We start from the raw sequence: 10,007 nt of genomic DNA, 5'->3' as shown, positions 1-10,007 counted from the left end.
GCAGCTGTGGGGACAGGCTGCTGCTAGCCACAACACCCAGCCCCGCGCAGGGAGTGCGACTCAACTGAGACAGACTCATCTGGGGAACTGAATGACTTCATATGCAACACACATCATATTAATCATCTTGAATTAAATACAAAAGGATTAGTAATGCTCTAGCTATTAAATTTTTTACTTACATGAGTTTCTAAACACTTTTTTGTTTAAATAATTATGTCAAATAACGCAGGAGCAAGAGCAGCCGTTTTGTTTTGGTATTTTGCTCTTCTACTTTCCCCGGGCAAAGAGCTTTAATTTCTACTCTGAGAATAAAACTGCTCCCGACACGATGGATGACAGATAAGTGACAAACTCAGCAGCAGCTCCCTTATGTGGCACAGCAAACACCTATTTGGGTTTGGGAGGGCACGTCTTTCACGGAAGGCTGGCGAGCTGTTTGGAAACCACGTTTATAATACACTCTGCCAAGCTGATGCTCAGAGTTCAGGCCCATCAAATCCATCTCACCATCGTCCTTGTCAAGCCACAAGTGTGTTTGGAGAAAATTGAAAACAAATATGAAACAAGTAAGGTTTCAACAGGACTGTTTAAAATCTTTTCAACGTTCAACGTAAATATGTATGAAGGTGAATAAACAAAGATTAAAATCCCAAACATGTTACGTTAAGCCATTTTTACGACTGTTTACAGCGAGTGCCATGGCTTCGCACTCATCTACCAGCACGGCTAACGCTACACCCCACACGCTCTGATCTACGCAAACGAGTGCTGAATGTTAAAGCTACAGCAATCAACAGCAACGGTACAGTAAGTTGTTAGAACAAAACTCATCATCTGCTTACTAGTGTACTCGGTTTAGATACGTATTTAGTTTTACTTCCCTCTCTTTGACATGCACGTCTGTTTGAAAACATGGTTGGAAATATCGTGTGTAGACAATTGATTTGATAATACTTACAAGCAGAAAAATATCACAAAAAGTCTCTTCTCTCATCATGGGCACTTGTTCCAAAAATCCTCTCTTTTTTCTCAAGCTCACCTCAATTGACTTTGGGGTCATTTACCATAGTCTAACCACTTCACAAAGGTTGTTGATACATTTTTAATAAAAATTAACCCTTTGTAGTTCATTTTTAGAATTATGCCCATCCTTAAAAGAAAAACACAAACTTAAGTAGAGAGTAATTTAAACAAAAACATCACTGTTAAGTTCATGCCCAATGCACTCATTTTGTTGAATTAAACTAATCAGAGTAACGGTTCACCTTGAAGCCAGGATCTCTGGAACTTTTCGTTTCCTCTTGAGAGAATCCATGTTTTCTAAAAGTACTGGGAGATATATCTATCCTCCTGCAAGTAAAGAAATACACACATAGAGTCTTATTCGTATGAGGAACCTGAAGTTTTTAGATCAAATGTCATTTAAGACAGACCGATATTTTCACAGGTACTTAAAACTCTCCGTATTTTTCCCCTGTTTTTGTTTTTTTTTTTTATGAAGCCAGTTATTTACTTGAACTATTCCAGATTCATTCTGGAGTTTAAGAGAAGGAAATCAGAAATACCCCTGAAACATTCCCAGGGTGAATCATGGCACCAACCTGTGGATTTCAGGGCTCTTTTTGTTTTTAGCTGCATCCTGTTCCATCCCTTTCTTTAGGTATTTGGTAAAGCGTTCATTCAGTGTCATTCCCGAAGACCCAAAGTGATGCTCTGTGGGGGGGTGAGCGAACAATGCCAAAACATTAATACCAGCTCCATACAAAGCCAAAGCCCAGCAGCCCCACGCTTGGCCGGGTGAGGAGCTCTACCCAGCGCTGCAGACTAAGTTCTGCTTCAGGCTGGAAATGAACCATGCACTCAGGCGAGTCACAGCTTCATCAGAACACCCGGGCTCTGAGCCACGGCTCCTCTGAACAGTGCTCAGGCAAAACCAAGGCTCCCTCTTGCGCCTTCCAGAAGAAAAGGTAGTTGTGTAAACACAGATGACTCATGATTGGGGGCTGCTCTCTCCTCTGGAAAACAGCTCTTGGAGCATGAACCAGAGTGCATGAAACCCGCCTACTTCGGCAAGAGAGGAGTGACCCTTCATCTGAGGGTACACTGACTTCTGACCTACCTCTTACATGATGGACTATAGTCACTATGTGCTGAGCAAACAGTTCAGAAGGGCTTCGCTGAGACTGAGCAGACTGAATGTGATGGAAAATCGAACGGAATTCTTGCTCCTTTCTGTTGCTGTGCACAAGGTCACGACACAGCTTGCGCTCCTGAGCCAGTATGCCGCTTGGACTGGGAAAAGAACAGACCACATGAAATGGAAGAACAGCTGAAGATGATCAATGTCTCAGGAGCTGGGAGCTGACGGCCTTTTTTACATAGTGCTGTGAAGGCACCTAAGAACATTGAGCAGCACGAGTTATTTCAACGTCTCTACACCACAAGACACACGAGCTCCTTCTTACACTACGAGCTGGCTGTGCTCTCTCGCTACTATTCCTAAATTCTAGAGTAACCTCTGGCATCCCACAGAGTAGTGCTAATCTTACAACTAGTTGTAGAAAAGTTGTTTACCCTTCATGCTAAATTTTCACCATCCGCAAACTGGAAACCCCACTAACCTCTCACCACAACAAAAGGGTCACACAGGTATCATAATGCCAGAAAAAAAAATTTAACTTTATCTCCAACAAATGCGAACTGTGACGCATATCATTTAGCTTTCCTCGCATTTGGCAAACAGGAGGATCTCAGGAAGAGAAACAGGAAACAAACACTATTTACACTTCTCAAACCACAGCAACTACTTACCGTGCAAGGTCTTCATCAAAGGAATCCATTCGGATATTGACCTGGGCCTCACGGGTGATGGAAAAGGAGGATTTGCCAGGAGTCAGACCCTCTACTTTGGTGCCTGGTTTCTCCTTCACCTCGGAAGCTTTCCTTGGTGGGGGGGAAGAGCTTTTCTCCTGGCTCGATTTGTAAGTGGTCACTCTGAAATTCTTTTCAGGAACAAATCCCCTGTGACCTGGCTCAGCTCTCTTGGATGCTGGTCTCTCCTCCTTTTTAGATCTTTCCGAATAACTTTCCTCCTCCACTTCATCAGGTTTCCTTTGCTTCTCTTTCCCAGGCGGCAGGAACACCACACCTTCCCATTTCCCTGGCCTATCCTCCTCTTGACTTTTACTTGAAGTTGCTACGACTTTAGACATGAATTTGGGCTCATCATCAAATTCCGAATCTTTTCGGCCCTTCGCCTTGTCTTTCTTCTCCTGCTCCTCAGTTTCCTCTTTGCCATAATGACCTTCCTTGTGGAACTCTGGGGCCTTTAGCTTGTCAAAGTCATCCCGGAACTTGTAGCGCTTGGGTGACTGGCTGCCGCGGTATCCCTTCTCAGAGTCGGCTTTGGAGGTGTAGGAGTCGGATTTTGCCTTTCCGTCTGTTGATCCCAACTCAGAGAAATTGCCTTTTTCTTTACTTTTTTCTTTTTCAACATTTGTTACTTTCTGTTCTTTGTCTTTGCCATTCTCAGTCTTCTGCTCTTCCAGATACCTGTTCACAAAAACAGACATTACAGTAGCTCTCTTATTAAAAGCAAAGAGGTCAACGCCTCAGTCAACAGCAGTCAGACTTCAGCGAACACCGAGCTATGCACGCACAGAAAGCTGCCTCTAGGCCCTAAAATTAACAAACGTAGAGCAGAAAATCTCAGCCTGGATTTAGACTTTTAGTTCTCAATAAATTCAGCAAATGCAGAAGAAAATGGATATGCAGAACTGATGAAATGAGGCTTAAGAACAAATAAAAAACAGCTTACCCACAGATTCACGTTAAGGAAAGGAGTAACATCTTACCAATCGGTTTAGTTACTTACAAACCTGCTTCAGGAGAACAACACATCAAACCTTTCAAACTGGGCTGTTCTGCTTTAAACAACACACTGGAAATAAAAGCCTCAAAAGCTACTTCAAATTTTGGATGCAAGTTTCATAGGTAAGCTAAATATTTCATGACAGACTGTAAATACAAATAAAAGCAAAAAGGTTAACAGAGGAGAATATTTACTTTGCTGGGAAAAGACAAAACACTTCTAGTGACAACAACAATTCAGCTGGTTTAAACACAAGAACTAGGTTCTAAAGCATTTGTTAAGCAAAACCCTGGCTTGGAGCAAACAGCGGTAAAGCCCAGGGCCATTCACTCAGTGCTCTGGAAAGCCCAGAGAGGTACCGCTTCTTTTTTTTTTTTTTTCTTTCTTTTTAAGTTTCAGACATCCTTGATATAGAATCAGCTCAAAATCACTTTTAGTTAAAAGCACTTATGAACAGTACCACGTCTTTAAAAAGACACGTCACCTCGCGGCATGGCTCTGTCGTGGACTAAGCAAGCAGAAATGTGGGCAGCTGGTGCCTTCCGCAGGAAAGGATGTCTGCTTTAGAGATGGAATTTAGATCTATCCAAGTCAGGGAACCAGCTCCAGCTTCCCACGGCCCCGGGCTAAGAGCTCTACAGCGGGTTTGGTTCTGGTTTAGAGAGCAGCAGCCCTGGCAGCTGGCAGGCACGGGACCCCGCATGCCCTGGGGCCTCCTTCCCACAGAAGCCTGCCCACCCCGAGACCCCTCGTGCTGCTCATGGTGAGCACCCACACACGGGCGCTGGCTGGACAACCACACTCCAGCACACAGAATGCGCCACTTGCCTTTTTGAGAAGGCTCCTCCTCCTGCAGGAGCTGCAGTTTCCTCCTTCTGAGATGTGCCATAAATCGATCCAATGGGTGTCGGACTTTTGCACACAGGGCTCTTCCTCGTTGGGCTCAAACCTGCCGAGCCGTGGTCGAAGGGGCTCTGGTGAGAGCCCACCTGGAAGGAGGTGCTGCTGCTTTGCAAAGCAGAGCTCATCTGTGTCGGGCTGGACAGGGGAGGGCTCGACTTCTGCAGGGGACTCGGCCGAGGAGAGCGACGCCTCACCACAACCGACTGGAGAGGGCTTTTCAACGCAGGACTGCGTTCCCTTGGGCTAAGCTCAGACACAGAAGCTCTAGATGCTGAACTTGTACCATAGGTGGTCATATCTTGCCATGGTTTTGATCCTTCAGATGCCTTGACATCTTGAGTCGCTGCTCCTGAAAATGGCTGCTCCTTAGACTCATCGCCTTGGTTCTCTCCTGCAGCCTGAGATGCCCGGGCATCCTTGGAAGAGGACTTCTTCTCCTTCCCGGATTTACGCTTGGAAGACTCAACTCGGCTATGATTTGAGGAAGACCGGGAAGAGGAAGACCTCCTTGACCGATCAGAAGATGACTTATCAGAATTTCTAGAATGACTCCTGGATCTTGGTGAAGGAGACCTTCTCTTGGGCGAACGAGAGCGGGACCTCCCTCTACGAGGGCTATACGCCTGGCGATAGTTTTGCCAGTTTGACCGGTAATTCCCATATCCTCCTCGGTTATACTGGCCCCACGGATAGAACCCTCGATTTCGGCCACGGAAGTAATACGGTCTCCGGTATCCTCTGTTATGACCTCTGAAATCCCGGTTCTGATAGACTCTTGGATGGTTCCTTTCTCTGTTATGAGATGGAGAATATGATCTTGAACGGGACCTAGAACTGACACAAGAAAAGAATTACAGCAATATTTTAAAGTTTATTCTGTCACAACTCTTCATTTGAAGCCTATAAAAAAGAATTTTAAAAATTATTTTGTAGACTTTTAAAAGTAATTTCTTTGGTCAGTTGAGGTATTACACTTTGCCCTCGAACTGCAGTGGCAGTAACTTGTATCTGTGATACTGCCAAACAAATATTTGACCTCGGGATCACTGCAGAGCCTGTGCGTGGTAAGTACACACTGCTCTTCATTTTTCTAGGCTGAACATGGCTGCTCTCCAGCTCCAGAAAGATCCAAAAACGGGCCTGTTGCGTCCCAAGTTCTCACGTGCTTTCAAAATTCTGAAAATCCAGATGAAATGCCACTTCTTTGCCAGGACGTTTGAACAGAGTGCTGCATCTCCGCAGGAGGAGAGGGCTGGACTGAGCAGCACGCTGCGAGGCAGCTTCTGGCGTCAGAAGCCAGGGCTCAGAGGCTGGAGCTCCATACAAGCGACAAGGCAGAGGGAAGCACTCACTCTCCAGCCTGACGCCGCAAGATGGCACTGCACAGTGTCCCTCCACTCGCCTCCCAGAACACCCGTGAAGAAGAGAGCTGAACCCAGGGCGAGTACAGAGCTGCAGGTGTACGGGGCAAAGCATTACGGGCAAATTTTTCCAACAGGCTCTTCCACAGAATTTTTGGCGCTGCATTGCATGACTGTTCACAAGCCCCACAGCAGCTCAGGATTTACAGTACATATTTCACAGCTGCTGGAGAAACAAACTTCCCCTCAAAGCCTGAGATTTTAGCAAATCTGCATTAGTAAAACAGAGGGTAAGTTTAAATAGAAAAGAGATTTTTCCAGATGGAATTTTAGTAAACAGTACTCTTTGAAACCACTTCCACAGCCCCCTCCTACATCAAAGAGATCTAAAACACCCCTTGTCACACTCCCAGAGGCTTCCATGACTCACTGCTGCCCCTCTCCCCTCAGAACGCGAGGGAACACAACGCTGCCGCTGCTGTTAGGATTCCTGCAAGAGGAGCATACGTGCATGTGGCCAGAGACAAACACAGACACTTGGAACAAGAAGGAAAAGCACAGAAGCAGCAGCAAAACACAATTCTAATGAGCCCCAGTCACCAGCCCTAAGAACACCCTTGCTCCCGTTTCCAGAAGATGGCTGTGTTTGTGATCCGTTACCAGCAAGGGACCTGCTGTACGCTGCTTCAGCAGCTGCTCTGCGTTTTGGAGGGGCTACTCCAGAAGCTGCAGAGGTTATTTACAAGAAAACTTTTTTAGAAAAAGAAACACTGCAAGTAATGACTGCCCCAGCTCTGCCAGCCCCAGTAGCCAGCCAGCTAATACATCCTGCTCCAGGTCTACAGCACCTGCCAACTTACAGTCGGTAAAAGGGAAAAACAAAGTCATAAAGCAAACAAGAAGTGTCAGGCAGACTCCAACATGGCAATGCAACTCCGAACAAACAGTAAAGCTACCGAATGCAGAGGAAAATCGTTTTTGTGGCGGATGCTGAACACACAATAATGGACTTTTATGCCAAGATACCACAAGACCTACCTCCGAGAATATCCCAGCGCCACACAAGATGATCTGTCTGTACTAACCCCGTCCATGTGGATTCTTTTTGTGAAAAAGGAATTATTCACAAAGCACAAGCACATTCAGCAGCAGCGCAGAAGAAATGATCATGTTTGCACAGGGTGCCTTGTTTTCAGCTGCCCAAGCTCCTTCACAAGTAGGCAGATGTTCCAAATGACCACGTACGCTCCAGCACTCCAGCTTCCTTCTGCGAAGAACTCGGTTTGACTCAAGTCTCCGCCTCTAATTTAGTTTTGTCATGTCCTTCTCTCTCTAACTGTACATTTATTAGAGCCTCTGCATTTTAAAAATCTCTCTAATTGTTAATTAATTAAACACAGTTGCCTGTGTTTACAGCCTAAGGATCTTCAGAATATGTGTTATTCATTTAAGGTCAGTGAAAAAGCAGCTGAACACCATCATACCCAGTCCAACTGGAACGCCTTTGCCAGACACAACGTGCTTAGCCAAAAGCAAGGGAAAAAAACAGATACCCTGATATCCAGGGGCAGACACGAGCCTTAACAGGCCTGGTGAGGAGCAATTCAGGGAAGTAAGAATGACTATTGTGCAAAACCAGTATTTCTCAAAACGAACGGCAGTGAAACTAAATTAACTTTACCCATCCAGAAGGAGCACTTCCGTTAACAGACTCCTGGGCAGTGAGGGGAGGTGCAGGGAGACAACAACAAAAACTGCCCCTACCTTCCACAGCAGTATCGTAAACTGCCATGAAAACTCGTCCAAATTCATTTTGAGAAGGAGAGGGGAAGCGTGCAACATCTGCAAAGGCCCAGCAGGTCTGGGATCAATTACTTTAAAAGCTTCAAAAGAGCCCAAGGTGTTTAACAAATCCAAGGAGTGCCTTTCGCTGGGGACCTTCCCAGCACTTCTTGCCCACCGACTATGGAACACGCGCTTAAACTCTCCCATGTACAGCAGTGAAGTGAATGTCTGGCCAAAAGCAAAATCCCCAAACAGTCTCAAGCCAGGATAAAAAGCTATGACTTTTTTCTTCAGCAATTTCAAACATTATGATCCATGAGTACTTTTATTACAGGAAGCTGGATCACAGAGATGGTGAGTATGAAACATCAGGAAAAGCAAAACAGGCCTTGCCGTTACAGCCAGCAGCTATTAGGAGCTGCTGAAGAACACGGCAAAACCCCCACACCATTTCAACACAGGCTTCTAGTAACACCTTGAGGAGAAACAAAGTACAGGAGTCTTCTGGAAGGGCCCAGTTTAACAGGGCTGTAAGTGCTCTGCTGCGGACCACACCCCTGACAAAACGAATGGCAACAACAGAACTGCCTGACATGACTGCATTGGATACCTGCTGCTGTTTGTATCAGGGCAAGAGACCTGCTCAGAGCCATGAAATTACAGTTCACCTCAAACATGTTACTGGGGCCACATCAAGGGCTCAAAAGAAGTGCCCTGAAATGCTGACAGTCAGTCACAATCTGTTCTCCAGCTCACCGACAGCACTTCAGACAGCACAGGCTGGCAGGCACGGCCTAAGCCACAGGACAGTATCCGTCCGAGAATCTAACCACAGTCCTTTCCTGGGAAAGCATTAAGTGACAAACCATCTAAAAGGGACAGACGGGAAACACAGTCCAGAGCCGCACTCACTTACCTAAGTCTGCGCTTTCTTGAGCGTGAGACAGAACGAGAACGGGAGCGAGATTTGGAGAAGGACCGCGAGCGTGACCTCGATGCAGACCTCGAACGGGATGAACGGGACCCAGATTTGGATTTGTTGGTTTTAGACATCTCTGCAAGCACCTGTCAGTGATACCTGAAGGGAACCGGGAAATAAAAGTATTTGAAAAATGAAGTCAGGTGGCTTATTGGAGAGAACGGGCAACATCTGGCAGCCTGACAAACTGCAGTGACACAAGGTTTGGTCAGACTGGAACTGCCAACATCTGAAGTGGTGCCTAACAGCAGCTGGACGGTGCTGGCTCAGAACAGAAGGTTACTGCAGTCTTTGGAGGAAATCTGCACAAAGAGTACAAGGCTTTCACAACCCCAAGTGCTTACAGGTACGAGTGCTACAGCTGACAGCAGCCAGTCGAGGTGAACCCCAGGAAGAGGCTGGGGCCACACTGCCAGCTTTGGCAAGGACACGCTGACGAGACAAACGGCTCCACTATCACCCCGCCAGCTGCCATGGGCTGAAGAGCAATGCAGACATAAAAAGGCTTATGCCGAAAAACCCAGCTCCAAACTCTGCTCTCTACATTTTCGGGTGGAGCGAGGATCGAAAATGATAACCCAGGACACGTGGATGTAACGCTACTGGCACAGCTCTGCAGTTGCTATGATCAGTTACGAGCAAGTACCAGCCAGCGAGTTCTGCTGCAGCCAGAACACTTCAGGGCTCTTCCAAGTATTCACCGAGAAAACAGGAATTCTGTTAGTACAGCTTTACCCTTTTTTTCACTTGCTGATGAAAAATGACATGTAGGTGTATAAACCCAACGGATTGAGCATTTCTCTGCTGTGCCCATTTTAAGCAAATTCCTGTGGACTGACTTGCAATGTCTGCACTTTGAGCGCTGCCCGCAGCCAAATGACATATATGGTTACCAAATACTGCAGCTACTGCGAGGGCACTTTCAGGAACGGCACAACGTCCGTCACAGGAGCAACCGCTGGGAAAGTGGGTGGCTGTTCATCGTGAGAGCCGGTACTTTCCAGAAACGGGAAGCTGGCTTTTAGTTTAAAAATCCTGTTACTCGTTCCTGTTCTCCCCTTTCACTATACTAAAGATGCTGTATCAGTTCAGCTGAAGGGTTTTA

General features: G+C 46.3%; 1 protein-coding gene across 1 annotated transcript in view; it reads right to left on the bottom strand.

Moving 5' to 3' along the window:
- The window catches only part of THRAP3 (thyroid hormone receptor associated protein 3), a 12,900-nt gene extending 3,899 nt beyond the window's left edge, over positions 1-9,001 (bottom strand). The window contains exons 1-6 of the mRNA XM_010136351.1: positions 8,840-9,001; positions 4,703-5,611; positions 2,815-3,555; positions 2,123-2,295; positions 1,605-1,716; positions 1,269-1,353 (exon numbers count right to left, since the gene is read on the bottom strand). Of these exons, the coding sequence (XP_010134653.1) occupies positions 1,269-1,353; positions 1,605-1,716; positions 2,123-2,295; positions 2,815-3,555; positions 4,703-5,611; positions 8,840-8,976 (2,157 nt within the window). The 5' untranslated portion in view covers positions 8,977-9,001. The remainder of the gene's footprint in view (positions 1-1,268; positions 1,354-1,604; positions 1,717-2,122; positions 2,296-2,814; positions 3,556-4,702; positions 5,612-8,839) is intronic.
- Between the last annotated feature and the right edge of the window lie 1,006 nt (positions 9,002-10,007).

The sequence above is a fragment of the Buceros rhinoceros genome, unplaced genomic scaffold, assembly GCF_000710305.1.
Source record: "Buceros rhinoceros silvestris isolate BGI_N320 unplaced genomic scaffold, ASM71030v1 scaffold12775, whole genome shotgun sequence".
NCBI lineage: Eukaryota > Metazoa > Chordata > Aves > Bucerotiformes > Bucerotidae > Buceros > Buceros rhinoceros.
This window is presented reverse-complemented; position numbering and strand designations above follow the sequence as displayed.